At 37.2% G+C, this 16,294-nt stretch overlaps 1 protein-coding gene across 2 annotated transcripts in view; it reads right to left on the bottom strand.

Annotated features, from left to right (window-relative positions):
• Positions 1 to 479: 479 nt before the first annotated feature.
• The window catches only part of vps35 (VPS35 retromer complex component), a 60,502-nt gene continuing 44,687 nt past the window's right edge, over positions 480 to 16,294 (bottom strand). For both annotated transcript variants that reach the window (XM_067494571.1, XM_067494581.1), the window contains exons 12-18: positions 14,755 to 14,910; positions 13,925 to 14,047; positions 12,294 to 12,473; positions 9,681 to 9,920; positions 2,331 to 2,474; positions 1,832 to 2,021; positions 480 to 1,288 (exon numbers count right to left, since the gene is read on the bottom strand). In XM_067494571.1, coding sequence (XP_067350672.1) covers positions 1,842 to 2,021; positions 2,331 to 2,474; positions 9,681 to 9,920; positions 12,294 to 12,473; positions 13,925 to 14,047; positions 14,755 to 14,910 — 1,023 coding nt within the window. In that variant the 3' untranslated portion in view covers positions 480 to 1,288; positions 1,832 to 1,841. The remainder of the gene's footprint in view (positions 1,289 to 1,831; positions 2,022 to 2,330; positions 2,475 to 9,680; positions 9,921 to 12,293; positions 12,474 to 13,924; positions 14,048 to 14,754; positions 14,911 to 16,294) is intronic.

Genomic DNA, 16,294 nt, shown 5'->3' with positions numbered 1-16,294 from the left:
AAAAAAAGTAAATGTAATTGGATTTGATTAGCCTTGAACACTCAAAACAAAATAAATGGCCATCCAAGACAGCCATCAGTGGCACCTTCTTCAAGTTTCCACTGAAGAACATTTGGAAGTGCTGAAGGAAACCTGATTGTCTTCCACTTAACAATTCAGTGTTAAGTGCAACGGAAGGTCACAATACTGACTTTTGGATGTAAATAGCACTTTGTTTTATTTGAAGTTTGCATACATATTTCCTGTATTTTCTTGCTGTATATTAAAAAAAATACAGAAATTGGAGCTGCAACCTTGCTAAAACAGAAATGCTAATAAGACCTAAGGCTTTTTCTTAAGTACTGTAGGGATGGATTTTATTGGAATTTATTGCCTAATCACTTTTTCTTGTAATTAATCGTATAATAAAATTCATTAACAATATGGTGCATATAAAAGTGTATACATCTTCTTTGAAATAAAAACACAAATTCATAGAATGACAGTCACAACATAATCACTTTTTATTATATATTTGTATGCTGTGTAAAACTAACAAAATGCATTCTCTGTATTGTTATTTGAAAATTAATTCAGCAATCAACAATGGTAATGCTTTTTTCTTTCTGATTTACAACTGGGTTTACACACATTCAAAAGAGAAATGGGTGAATAATGCCTTTAACTAATACATCATAGCCAAGAAACGGAAAATTAGCAGATACTGTTAGATGCAGCAGAAGACCGTTCCAAAAATCTTTCGCATAAACTTCTAATTGATTATATACTTATCACCTTGTCAACTACCATACACCAGATTTATCTGAAAAAAAAGCAACATGCCAAAGAATTTCATTGATTAGCAGAATTTTGAAAAACTATAGTTAGTGGCATCCAGAAAGAGTAGAGAAACAGACCTTATTGGTGAACTACAGTGAAGCATGCAAAACATGCTGCGGTTTCTGAAACTGTGCCAAAATTGGTGAGAAGGCCAGAAAATTCACAAATATGGTCCATACAGAGATAGAAAATAAAAAAATCTTTCATTATTAAAAAGAAGCATTACTGAAAGCTGCTAGATCTGTTAGTTTCTTTGCAGCATATATGGAATGAGAGGTGATTTGAGAATCATGCAATGTTTGCACAGTTGTTAACTGAATTGAGTTGGCTTTCCATACACAAAAAATAAAAAGCTGTTGAGATTTAAAATATTCTTCACTTTTTCCTGGGAAAGACAATGTTATTCTTGTGGGCCCACAATTCTGCATGTGCTTCCATTTCTGTGGTCTTCTGTTTGGTTGGTCTTAACCTGTTTAAAATATACCACAAAGCCATCCTGAACAATATAGGTATTGATTATTCAGGTTTACAAACTACATTATATGCATCACACCTGTAACACCAATGCTATATTCTGTAGTTTTCATACACTATTACATACACTTCTCAAAATAGAAAGAAGATTACAAAGTGGGAGATTATTGACACAGTGGATACTTGAATAACAGCAAGTAATTTTACTACAGACAGTAAACTTATGCAGGTCAAAGACAAGATGATCAGTTATGAATTCAATAAGAAATGTAAGCTTAAGACTTTGCGATACGTGCACACTTAATACAAGTATAGCATTGGTGACCAACACTTTTTAAAATACAGAATCTCCAACCTGTCATAGAAAATTGTTACGCTAGTGAGGAACAGTGAGGAGGAAAACGAACAATTATAATCAAAAGACTTCTTTTTAGTTTTTCCACAACATTTATTATTATTTCTTGCAAAAAGAATTAGATTTTGTTTATTCTTGTGTCTGTAGTTTTATAGTCATCATATAGTGAATCATGTTTCCAACCTGCAATGCTTTAAAGGACCAGGCCTTCATAGGCAGGTCCCTCAGACTCAGGTGATTCTCTCTGCAGGCGAAGATGTTCCAAGGTGTTGTGGAAGTGTTTGTTGATCTGCTCAGTTTCCTCACTTGCCTCCAGGTTGGGAAGATCTTCCCTGATTTTTTGGATTAGCTGGTTTAATACCTGGACAGTCACCTAGATGGGTGGATAAGAACAGCACAAAAGATCCTGTTTAAAGTATAGTGCGCATATATATATATATATATATATATATATATATATATATATATATATATATACACACACATTTATATAGATAGATAGATAGAGATAGAGAGAGATAGATGTCTATATCTATCTATCTATCTATCTATCTATCTATCTCTCTCTCTCTCTCTCTCTCTATACGCATACTAAAAAAAACATACTAAATGTTTCTTAAAGCATAGCTTGGATCAGGGGTTTTAAGCAAACAAAACAAAACACAAAAATTTGAATTCCTACCGCATCATTTTCTCTCTCATAGAAGCAGACATATCTGTTGAGGATTTCAATGAAAAGCTGCACTTGCAGTGATGGGTCCATGCACTGGTTGGCAATCTTCAGCGCTTTCTTTAGACACTCCATCACTCGTTTACCATCGCGAATCTAAAGATGCAACATCAATTGTTTGTTAGCAATGACAGCTGTAGAAAAATTAAAGCACCAAAATTTTATCATACCCAAAATCTAGCAAATTCACTAGAAAATTATCCTCCAAAAGTATGGGAACGGCATGGTCAATTTTGCTGTTTCTGCTGTAAAATATATTGTGTTTAAGTTCAAAAGATGGATATCAGATCTAAGTTTAGAATTTCAGTTTTTATTTGAAAGTGTTTACACCTATGTACACATACAACAACAAATTTGTATCAAATGCGGCAAATTTAGCTGAGCAAATTATCTGACTGATAGGTTTCTATTTACCCACGGGTACCAATTCAAATAAGTAGCTCTCTCTATTTAGCCTTGGGTTCTTGCTGAGAACACTGCATTTGTTGTTAAAAAAGGAGGCACCATAATTCAAAGGGAACTGTATATGACACAAAGTGGCTATACTTCCAGTTGTTTCTAATTGGAAGGTCCTAATTCATAGCTAAAAACATGTTTTGCTTACCTCTGACGGAAAAAGTTTGGAAACATCTGCACAGTTTTGTATTTATATTATCTTTTTTGGTTTTAAATGTATCACAAAATAAAGACAAATGAACAATTAATTTTTAAACAGAGAATTACAGCAAAGCAATTTTGCATGTTAACTTTACTTTCATTAAAAAAAAAAAAAACTGTCCAGTATACAGTATAGAGTGATATTCATGCTTATCAACAATGCCTTGCACATGATGCAGATCACTCACATTCCCATTGCCAAAGCATCCCCAGATCATCACGTTTATGGAGGTAGAACGCATGAAGGTTGATGCATCTATTTTTTTTTTTTTTTTAATGTCTGGTTCTGACACGTTCTTTGCTTAGATCCAAACACTTCTTTGACTCATAAGTCCACAAAGGTTTGTTGCAGTCAATTAAAAGTCTACTGTTTGTTCATCTTGACTCACTACAACCTTTTCTTCAGATCCAACCTTTGTAGGTTTGTTTCCCAGCAACCCTGCCAACTGCCCTAAGTCTCATCTATGCACAGTGTCTGTGCACACTGGTTTCTCTCTTGTTTTTTTCAATGATGCAGTACTTGTCTTCTTGGGTAGATGTGCATTGATGTCTATAAAGATGATAGTTTACATCTTTTGAATAAATCGTTATTGTTTGGCCATTTTTTGTTCTAATTTATATTTAAAATGACAGGTCAATTCAACTGTAGAAAAAAACCTGTTTTATATTTTGGTTTTGTGGTACATTTACAACCATTTGATTACATACAATAACCAAAAGGTAATAGAAAAACTGGTGTGGGTGTTTCCAAACCTACCCTACTACATAAACATAGGAGGATTATTATCAACACAGAAGTTATTGATGCCTTATTATGCAAATTCACTTAAATAAATGTTGCATCGTTTAACTTTGGCAAAACAATATCCGGACTATAGTTTTCTCTGGACCCCTGCCAAATCTAAACAGTGACGACAAGTACAGTTGAATGTCGTCATTTAACCACTGGCTGTCTATTGAGTGTCTAGCAAGAAATGTGGGCTACATAGACTATTGGAAACCTTTTTGAGTAAATCCTGGGCTGATTAGGACAGATTACATCCATCTTACTCTCTTATATAGAAATATGTTTATTAGACAACTAAACACATAACAATACAGAACTGAGCTTGATGCAGAGATGCAATTCTAAATGCAGTGCAGCAGCCTTCACCCTACCAAAAATCCCAAATCTCTATAGACCCCAACCAACTCTATTACATACATTAAAAAAAAAAATCAACAAGGAGTTAATTCCAAAAACCTAATAAAAGTTAAGACTACAAAAACTCAATACAGTTAAATGTGGATTATTAAATATAAAGCTCTTTCTCATCTAAATCTTAGTAAAGGATTTGATTAGTGATGACAAAATGTATTTATTTTGCCTAACTGCAAATAAACTAAAGATAGCGGTCTATTGCTACGCCAATGACACGCAGCTACAAATGTAGCCATTCAAAGTGTCGTGGTTTTTGTGTGCAGCATGTCCGTGGTACCCAACTGGTGGTATTGTTACCTTAGATGGCATAAGTCTGGCCTCCAGTACTACTGCAAGGAACCTTGGAGTTATTTTTGCACCTACAGAACATGGCCAAAATTAGGAGCATCCTGTCTCAAAAAGATGCCGAAAAACTGGTCCATGCATTTGTTACCTTTAGGTTGGACTACTGTAATTCCCTACTTTCAGGATGCCCCAGTAACTCCCTAAAGAGCCTGCAATTAATCCAAAATGCTGCAGCAAGAGTGCTGACTGGAACTAGCAAGAGAGATCATATTTCACCTTCACTAGCTTCTCTCCATTGGCTTCCCATTAAATCTAGAATAGAATTTAAAACCCTGCTTCTTACATATAAAGCTCTGAATGGTCAGACTCCATCATATATTGAAGACCTCATAGTTCCATATCATCCCAGTAGACCACTTCGATCTCAGAATGCAGGCCTACTTGTGGTTCCCAGAATTTCCAAAGGTAGAATGGGAGGTAGAGCCTTTAGCTATCAAGCTCCTCTCTTGTGGAACCAGCTCCCAGTTCAGATTCGGGAAGCAGACACCCCCTCTACTTTTAAGTCTAGGCTTAAAACCTTCCTCTTTAATAAACCATATAGTTAGTTATAGTTGTGCTGCCATAGGCTTAGACTGCTGGGGGACCCACCCCCAATGCACTGAGCTCCTTTCCTCCTCTTGACCATCTCTCCTCTCCTCCCGCAATTGTCACCACTGGATGTCATTAACTCTGTGTGTTCTCTCCCGTAGTTGTCTTTGTCCTTCTCTGTCCCCCTCTCTCTGTCCCTTTCTGCAGGTGTCCCTGGCTTTGAAGCTGTGTGTCTTCCAGCGTGCAGCTACTGGTCCTACCAATCTGGCCGATGTTTTGTTATTGCTTTTTGTTACTCTCTTCTTTTCTCCCTCCCCTTTCCACTCACCCCAACCGGTCGAGGCAGATGGCCGTCCACCCTGAGCCTGGTTCTGCTGGAGGTTTCTTCCGTTAAAGGGAGTTTTTTACCCTTCCACTGTCGCCTATGGGTTGCTCCAGGAGGAATTGTTGGGTTCTCTTTACACATCTTTATAATCTTGACTTTATTCTGTAAAGTGCCCTGAGATGACTTTGTTGTGAATTGGCGCTATATAAATAAAGTTGAATTGAATTGAATTCCATCAGGAATGCAATGTGTTTAATTCAGTGGTTTTGGTGTCAGATCAGCTGGAGCAGTTCCTCCTTTCTCATCTCAACATGTGCTTCAGTCAACTGCCTTACTAAAGTGCAGGACCCGGTATGGCTCTGGGTCTTTGAGGCCTAAAGATGTTTACTTTCCATCCCAGGATTGATGTTGTAGTTTTTCATGCGCATATGATTGCCAGAGAATGAGTGAATGGCTTTTTGCACTGTCTCGTGTTCATAGTGTTTAAAAATGTTGTAGTCCCCACCTGTAAATATCCACGGATGTAAACATGTATTTAATGACTTTAAAAATCCTATCCAGTTGCAGTGTCGTACATTTTTGATGATAACAAGCTCTACCATGAAGTTCCTGCTTCTCTCTTAGGATCATGAGCTCTGCAGCAGTGTTTCTGCTTTGTTTCGTGGCGAATTCCCCAAACAAACTTCTCTACAAAGGTGCAGGGCAGGGGGAGGATGGGTAACCATGGAGATGGTCTCACATCTGTGAGGTGTGAATGACGACTTCATTTAAATATGAATGAAAACCCCTAAAACTCAGCAGGCATCGGGCTGGTTCTACTATCGTTCTACTTTCAACGCATGATAAAAGCACGATGCTCCGTTGTGTCGCGAACTCGTGACTATACAACATAGGGTTACTAAAAATAAAAATCAATTTGCTTGCAAGAGGCAATAATCACGCTGTTAACCGGAATCAGCTGAGAGTACAAACCTCGACAAAACGGCAATAACAAATTGGCGCTATATAAATAAAGTTGAAAAGCTGAAAACATATGTTTGTTAAAGCAGCTCCTGTTCACAACTGAGACGATAATCAGTCTGATCTGCTGTATATAACACAGCTAAAATAACCAGTGGTAACTTCTAAAATATAAATGTAACACTCAGAATTATTGTAAGACTGGTGATTTTGCTGTGTATCTGTATACTTGGTTTTGTTTGATAAGTCAAAGACTAATTGCTGTTCTTCAGAGAAACAAATTGCACATGATCACGCTGAATGTGCATTATTGACATCTAACAGTTATTAACATCAAAGTGTGTCCCTGAAAACAGGAACACAGGCAGCAGCTGGTAAACCTCCTCTGCCTTTTAAGGTGGGGGAAAAACACAAATACAGAAACTATTGTGACTGTAGCCCCTTTGAGACATGCAGTGGAATTCTGACATTATCCTGACTTTTTTTAAGAGTGGTTGTATGTGTGAACAAAAATCGTCAGAATAAAACGCTGACGATTATATCCTACGAGCTCCTTAGTGAATTGTCTGTATTATGTGTGTGGCACACTGCTCTGTCCGGGGCGACTGAGTGGGAATGTTGAGGTCTGTATCACGCCACTGCCGCAGACGTAGAGTAATTGAACCTTCTTTTATTAGTTGCATGGCACCGATGTACTGTAAACTACATTCTGTTTCTCAAATTAAAAATTTTATAATGCCTTGTGCCTCTTGTGTGCGCTGATCTTGCATGGTAATCGATCGGATTTTCACACCTGAGGATGCTTCTCACTCGGGCAATCTCCAGCTGTGAGTTACATGTCTGAAAGGCCACTCTGGACAATGCCCAATGCCATAGTTATGATTTTCCTAACAATGTTCATGTCTTCATGAACAAATACACTTTATTCTCTCTTCTCCTGTTTCTTTAACCACTCAGTCATATTATTCATCTGTTGTACTAGTAAAATATTTAAGGCATGGTTTATCTTCTGTTTTATGATTACATTCTTCTCAATTTGCATTAATCGCATAATTTTTTCCCCCGAAAATAATTCCCGACTCCACCCAGGCTCATTCAGCTGAATATTTAGTGCATTATCAAAATAACTTCAGCGTAAGGAAGATAAAAAAACACCAGATGGTTACAGTAATTCCTAGGTAAAACAAGTTTTTACTTAGGAATTAAAAATGAAGCTCATGATATAAACTGAACAAAAATTGATGTGATCACATAAACAGTGATCGCCGTAAGAGTGACAAACTCACGCGGCAGAGATTGACACAAAAGCTACATCTGTATATCTATGTATGAAACCAGATGAAACAAGTCAAACTTCAGCCATGCCTAAAAGACAAAAACCTGGAAGTCCTGCATTTTCCTACATTATAATTCAGACAAAACTGAAATTATAATATTTCTGCCAAAAAATCTCAAAAATATGCTGTCCAACCACATAATTACTCTAGATGGCATAGCTTTGGGCTCCAGTACTACTGTAAGGGAGCTCAGAGCTATTTTTAACCAGGATATGTCATTTACCTCACACATAGAATACATATCTAGAACAGCATCATTTCACCTATGGAATATTGCCAAAATTAGGAGCATACTGTCTCAAAGTGATGCTGAAAAGCTAGTCATTTGCATTTGTTACTTACTAGATTGGACTACTGTAATTACTTACTATAGGTAGGTAATTCCCTAAAAAGCCCTCAATTAATCCAAAATGCTGCAGCAAGAGTATTGACTGGAAGCAAGCTTCTCTCCATTGGCTTCCTATAAAATAGAAAATTGCTCAAATAGAAATTAAAACCCTCCTTCTCACATACCATGCTTTCAATGGTCAAGCGCCATCGTACTTTAGACTACTCTATAACCGCAATACACAATTTTTTTTTCAGAATGCAGGCCTACTTGAGGTTCCCGGAGTTTTCAAAGGTAGAATGGGAGAATGGGCGAGCTTTTAGCTATCAAGCACCCCTTGTGTGGAAACAGCTCCCAGTTCAGATTTCTCCTTCTCAGGAAGAAGAAGCCCTCTCTACTTTTAAAACTAGCCTTAAAAGCATTATTTTTGATAAAGCTTAAAATTGATTATAGTTATGCTGCTATAGAGTGCTGGGGGGACCCCTCCAGTGCACTCTTCCCTCCGTCCTCTCCTATCACCCTGCAATTATGTGTTATCACTGCATGACATTAACGTTGCATTAATCAATATAGAAATCCATACCGTAAATGCCTGGCTTTCAACCAGCCTGCGTCACTTTAGAGTTCAATCTGGTGGTGCAAATGCAAATGGGAAAATTGCCCCTGAAAGTGAATAGTTCTTGGAGAGCACCCCACTGGGTAGTCCTTAGAACTAAGTCTCTTTAATTGTATGGTCTAAAAACTGCTACGTTGGCACCTTGGTGTGGTTGGCTCATCACAATCAGGCAGGGTAGACTCTGGTAGCTTAGAAATGTGCACTGATTGCTTTGCCTCTCAAGTCAAACAAGAAAACCAATCAAAACCAACAGTAACATCAACTACAGATAAAAAAGTTGAAGAGAATGTGCATGTAATTTCTGTACATGCACACATTGCTAACTTAAATGTACCAGTGAGTTTGTTACTACAAAATAACGTACCATTTTATTAAAATACTTCATTTGTTAGCTGCACTTAGTCTTTTTAAAGTGTTAAAACGTAGGCCAGTTTTCTGTGTGATGGTTTACTTTTTAGTTTAGAAAATATTACTCTGCATTTTAATGATAAAGCATTCAACTAAATTGGGTCAGAACAGTTGGCTGCAAAGAAACAGGACAGAATAGAAAGAATAAGGATGCTGGAAATGAACATTGTTAGCTTGTAAGAGAAAGTTAAGTAAAACAAAACATTTCAAACATGAAGAGAAATAAGCAGCTGCAAAAGTGGGCTCTGTAAGGCAGATAATGAGTTTTAAGAGCTTAAGCAAGTAACCTTTTTTAGGGAGACCCCTAAAATTAAATATAAACATTGAAATTACCATAATAGAGGCTCTAGCACAATGTTCCCAAAAGACAACAACAATTACTATCAGCTACACACTTAATCTACACTGTAAATTAAGTGAGGTTTTTCTATCTAACCTATCTTCTTCTCATGAAATGGAAAAATTCTTCTCTTTTCTTTAATTTCTTCTCCTTGAGTTTTTGTTTGCCTTGTACCTTTATTTTAACTCACCTTGAATAAATATGTCTGCTAACCTATTTTCACATATGTATAAGCATCTTAATGTGTCTTCACACACCTCTTCTCCAATTTTGTCAGTGCTACGACCTGACCAAAAGAGATGGGCGCAGATGCTGACAGCTCGGCACTGGTCAGGTTTCTTCAGCAGCTTTGAGGCAGCCAAGGCACACTGGGTCCTCAACGGCTCATGGTTTTCCTCGCTGAAACATCGCATTCGCTCAAAAGTACCAATTATGAGTGTGATGGCTGCCAACTGGGCTTTAGAGTCACTGATCTCATCCTCATACAGTGAGAAGGCCTGGTGAGGTGGAAAAAATGGGAACAAACAGAAGAAATTATAGTTGGGGTAGGTGGGAAAAGAGGGAGAAAATTAGAATATTTTTATAAAATGGATAGCGGACGAAAACTGGTTATTTTCAATATTTGACAATAAATTATTTAAAATTTGAAATATTTAAAAATTAAAAAGGGATTATTTTTCATACAACTCAATTACACACAAAACATGTGAATGATCCTTAACACATTAACAAATTATATACCATACAGATGTAGGCATTCAATGTGTCATATTTTTTACTGCATTTTGTTTGCAGTACAATACTATTGGTGTCGCTTCAGTAACGCTGAGTGTTTAACCTAACTACCCTAACCAGGTATTGCAAAATAATTTCTTCGTCCCTACTCCATAGAACTACTATACTAAAACCTTACTACTACAATTGGATGTGTAAATTGTCTGACCATATTCTTATTATACAGGTGCTGTGCCAGATAAACTGGCACTTTTGGATTTTTATTTCTTTTGTCTTACTAAATTAAATAGTTATAAATAGATCACAGAACAAAGAAAAAATAGCAACATATTTTAAGCATATTTTAGCACAGAATGAAAATAATATATATACATATTATATATAATAATAATATAATAATAATAATAATAAACTTTACTTTCTTCAAAAACTCCCTTTTGCACCAATAAATGTTTGACAATTTGTGGCATTCTACTGATTTGTTTTTGCAGATATTCAAGTGTGATTTCCACCCAGGCCCGCTGCAGCACTTTCTAAAGGTCGGCTGTGCTGGTGGGGCAGTGCTCTTGAACGCGAGTCCAGCTTCTCCAACACCAGCTTGATGGGGATCAGCTCTGGTGATTGAGCTGGCAAAGCCATCACAGAGAGTATTCAAGCAGCTACACTCTTCTCCAGATAATTGTTACACAACTGGGAAGATTGCCTGGGGTTGCCGTTTGTTTAGAGTGCTTTTAAGCTGACTGAGAATACCTTGCACTCACTGTCCCATCAAAACTTGTCTCATGTTTTCACCTCAATGCTTCACTGATGGGGTTGGTTGGGCATCTATAATCTTTACATGAGGTCTGCTTCTGAAAAATTTTGCTTCTAAATACTTTAACCTTTGACTTGTCAGTCCACAAGTCTTTTTTCCAGTCATCTAAAATCCAATTTTTGTGGCCTACTGCAACCTTAGTACAGGTTTTTATTTACAACTCTGCCAATGAGGCCAAGTGGCCTGAGTCTCCTATGCAAAGTGTGTGTTCACACAGGTTTTCTCTTGTTTTATTCAATACAGCCAATTCAGGAGCATCAATGCAGCGGTTTCTCGAGGACACTGGTAAATACTTTGCTTGGGCAGATTTGCACTTTCACTACATCTTCTGTCTTAAGTGGATCCGATTACAGCAAGCTCTGGAGACTATAGACTATACTTATTAGCCCATTTAAAGGTCTAATTTAAAGTGATAATGACTATGAAAGAAGAGCCAAATATAAACTTACTTATTGGTTTACTGGACATAAAACATCTTTAAAAAAGTTCAACACCTGTCAGGGCATGCATGATCACTTTAAGAGCATCTGCACTTGAGTTTTTGTAGAAAACTGATCAGTAGAATCCCACGGATTTAAAAGGCAGTTATTGCTGCAAAGGGTGGTATTACTGATTAAATTGAAGTATGGTAGGCTGCTGCGATCACGGCTGTCTTCTTGTCTCGTCTCCAAACTCCAAATCTTGTCTTTCAAATTTGGTCAAATAGCAGCAGGATTGTCTCAGAACATGACTTACAAAGCTACAGTGCGCATTATACATCATTATCACAGTTATTGGTTGAGTGAAATCAAAACTAAGAAGTATCAGGGTATTAAGTTAGAGTTGATGGTTCTCCTTATGAAAGACCTGAATATGGAAACTACATACGCTATACTGTTTCAGCCACCGTTTTTCTTTACTAAAACTTTAAAGCCTCTTTTACAAATGCACTGGAATCTTGATCTTCTCCAGAGTTCATCTGGAGACTGTAATGTCAGAAAAAGGGAGAAACTCTTCAGAGATTACCCACAGTTTATCCTGCGAGCGCCTTAGTACAAAGTCCACATTATGTGTGAGGTTTTGTGTGGATGGAGCTGCTCTATCCTGAATTATCTGGGGTATTGGTGTTACTGTTAATTGGTGTTGATTCTCAGGGTATTGTCCAGAGTTCATATATGAAAGAGGGTTAATTAGCATGGACTACATTATATTGGTATAGTGTACTGTACTTTCTGAGAGTGTAAGCTAAGCTCCACCTACAGACATTTTTACTACACAGCTGGTGTAGAGTGAATGCAAAATACTCATGAGTTTCGAATGACAATTTTATAAAATACTTTACCTGTGACATGAACTCATATGCTACAGTCTCATGGTTCTCAAAGCCAATCTCCCCAGCTGCCAGTGCACCCTGCAGGAAGAGTCGCAGAGGTAGCTCAGCAAGCTCAGCCTTGATTAGTGCACTGATGGTCTGGTGGGCAAAGGAAAATATCTTCTGACACTTCTTTTCCCATTTGTCATCCTGATAGAGGGAAATAGGAGATAATTTAACATAAAATAAAAAAATTAATTAGGAAACTTGAACAAAGGGTAGGGCTGCAACAATTATGTTGGATGAAAATGTGTAGTTTGAACATGTTGACACTTCTCACTCCTTGCTCGTTTGCCTTGTGTTATCTTCAGACTCCTGTCTGTTCTCTGATTAAAGGAAATTAACTTAATTCTCTTGGTTCTAGTTTGAGTAGTAGATGTAAATGAATGCCATTAAACCTCTGAATTACCTACATTAAAATATCTCTCTACTTCTAGCTGAAAAAGACCTCAGATGACATCACTTAATGGAACTTTCAGTTCAGATTATGTTGTCTTGTTACTCATGCTGTAGAGTTTGTCCTGCTTTTCCAGAGCTCCCCCCAGGTGATATCATCTGAACTCCTAATACTGAAAAACTCCTCCGAGTGGACAAAATCACACATGCACAAATATAATCCAAATACAGACTGTCCCAGTACCTCAAACTGCAAAAATAAGATGAATCTGCAAAGTAAAAATATGCTTCGTAATAAGGACCATTTAAAACTTGTGAATGAAGTGGGACAACAAAAAGAACCATGATTTTAGTGTTCTTGTACCATAGCAGTCAAAAAAATAAAAAAAGGAGGGGGTGCATTTTTCTTTGAATTGCTCAAACTTTGATAAATTCACATGTAGATTTATTTACTGACTGTTAAGATTTTAAAAGGAATATCAGGTAAAATTTAATGGGTATTTTGTCAAAAGAAAAAGGGCTGTTTCATGTTGCTCTCATTTCTTAAAGTGAAGTCACATCCTGGGTAGAAACATTAACAGACACAGTGGAAAGAAGTAAACGTTTTAGTAACCAACAGTCTGTTCCATACGAATCAATAGCACTTAACTATTAACTATTTCTTAAATTTTCCTACATTAAGTATTAAATGGGTTCAATTATGTATGTAACTTGTGACCTTTCTCCAAAAGTGTGGGTTGTTGGTTTGATCCCTGGCTCCTCCAGTCACATATCAAAAGTGTCCTTGAGCAAGACACTGAACCCCAACGTACTTGCTCCCGGTGAGTGTTGCCCAGCTGCATAGCAGCTCCCTCATCAGTGTGTGTGTGTGTGATTGTGAGCGCGAATGGGTGAAACCAATAGGTAGAAAAGCACTATACAAGTGCAGACCAAATGTAAAGTTAGCATTGATCCTTATTTACAAAAATCATTCCAAAGTGTATTCTCTTCTGGTACAGATGCATTACCACTTTCATGAAGATCTGCGTTGCCAAAGCAGGTCAGATCTACATTACTGACACCTAACGCCTTTTTAGTATGTAACTGAAAGTGCATTCAAACAAATCAATGATTTAATATGTTGCCAACTACTTTACTAACTAATTCTTATGCATTAGTTGTTGCAGCCCTAACAATGATGTAGTGATAAAGTGATATTAGCAAACCAATGAGGAGTTGTCCTTGTATCTGAAGGCCAGCTGGTAGGCAGCGAACACAAGAGGTGGCAGTGTGTAGCGAATCCTCTGGTTTCCACCCGCACCAAAGTGCTTCCGGGCTGTGTTCAGAATCTAAATGCAAATCAGATTATTAACTTTTATAAACAACAGAGACAATAAAAACACACTGTGGCCCATCAATTGGTAAATAACATTTTGGGAAGATCAAGAAGATCCGTTTATACAAAAGATGACATCTGAAATTTGCCATTGTTAAAAACACGACATTGTTAAGTTACTCAGAGAAACCAGCTTTCTTAAGAAGCTCAAGAAACCTGGTTACTGAAAATGCTTATACAAGATAATTTCTCTTCCGCCTCGGAATTACTTAGAAAACATCGCTCCAAGATTTGCTGCTTTCTAAAAATGTTTTTTGCTTTTGCTGTTTTTGGGACTCTGCACAAACAGCGCAGTGAAGGGAGACAAAGCTGAAGCACAGGTCAAACTGAATAAAAACCATTGCAGTAGAAAGCAACAATTAGACTTTAATTTAACTGCTTGTTCCCATCTACAGTGTTTTGTTATCCACAAACACTTTTCCGGAGAGCTGATTAGAAACCTGGTTACCGTGTATACATAGCATTCTCTGGAAGAAATCTACCGTGGGAAAAAAGGTTTCCCAAAACCCCTGCACCAATTTCAAAAACCAGATTTTCCATTTTCCATTTATAGCGTGATTCTAGTTCTAGTAGTACAATGGGATTATAGAATGATTATATTTCTAATACCAGGTGAAAAATCACTGGCATGCTCATTTAACATTAAGTAAAGGAACCTACAAGGTACTGTTGATCTGGATCTTCGGAGTGCAGCAGATGAATAAATCGACCCACGAGGCTTTGCTCCTCAGCAAAATCCTCAGGGTCAGGATCATCAGCGGGTTGGTCTGGCTGGTCTTGTATAAGTGTAGATACCAAGTTCAAAATGGCATCCACCTATACAAATAAGGGAAATGGTCAGTGTTGATTTGATGACCTTTTCTAAAAATGATATCCAGTGTTTGGCTGAGTCTGTGAAGCAGTGAGCCTGTGAGAAACAAGTCAAATATCCCAGCTAGAGCAAGATGTAAGAGACTAACCTAAGAAATTATCGAATACTTTCCTGTTGTTGGAATACCTTGGTAAACACTACATAATACTGCCTTATTATGTACTATGGCTTCAGAAAGTATTCAGGCCCATGTTGATTCTACCACCATGCTGCTTATTGTGTATGTTTATAAAGTCATGGAAGTAATCTATCTTTCATTGTGAGACACTCCAAATGACAATTATTCCATAATATTCATAAAATATAATTAATTTGGTTACAGTTTAAATCAATTTGCCTTTTGTTGAGCTTTTTGTTTTGCAGGGTTTTTTTCTTTAGTTTTTAAATACAATAGGTCGAGGTCCCCGGTCGAGGCAGATGGCCGTCCACCCTGAGCCTGGTTCTGCTGGAGGTTTCTTCCGTTAAAGGGAGTTTTTCCTCTCCACTGTTGCCTATGGCTTGCTCCAGGGGGAATTGTTGGGTTCTCTTTATATATCTTTATAATCTTGACTTTATTCTGTAAAGTGCCCTGAGATGACTTTGTTGTGAATTGGCGCTATATAAATAAAGTTGAATTGAATTGAATTGAATAGCAAATAAAAGTAAGTGAATTATTTGGAATTTTTAAATGTCCTGCATGAATTGGTCACAATATAAATGGCTCTTAAATGCTAAGAATCAGTCTGAAGCCATAGTCTGAGTCACACCAGCCTCAAACAATATGGTTCACATGCTCTAATTTTTAGTTGCATAAATGAAATGCTCGCACTCTCTGGTCCTGCTTATCAAACTTTGGTAGGAAATCATAGGGTGTTTTGCAAAACTTGATAAGATCAAACTAGCTCAGTTTGTGCCATAAAAGTAGTTTGAAGGCTGGCTTTTAATAAATATAACAAATCAGGTAAGCTGTCACACACAGATTCACAGGTTAAAGACTAATTATTTGTTTAATAGCAGCCAACATCAGTTTGAATACTGAACTCCATCTAAAGTGTAAGGACTTTATTTTATTGTGAAAAGTTTGGCTTGTAATGTGTTTTGCCGGGGCAAGTAAACTCTATGTTAGGACAACTGAAATGTGATCAGGCAAGTGGAAAAATCTAAAGGTCTATAGTGCTTCCCACATACTGATTTATTTATGTTGCCTTCAACATATCAACACTGACACTGACTACATATCATTTTCTATTTTGTACCCATTTAAATTGGTTAGTCATTCAAAGCTGCAGGCAGCATTTTCGATCTTAAATTTTAACAATTTCTCATTTCAGTTGAGTTGGAGATCACAAC

Source organism: Channa argus, chromosome 2, assembly GCF_033026475.1.
Source record: "Channa argus isolate prfri chromosome 2, Channa argus male v1.0, whole genome shotgun sequence".
NCBI lineage: Eukaryota > Metazoa > Chordata > Actinopteri > Anabantiformes > Channidae > Channa > Channa argus.
The sequence above is the reverse complement of the archived record's forward strand: the minus strand, read 5'-3'. Positions and strand labels throughout refer to the sequence as shown.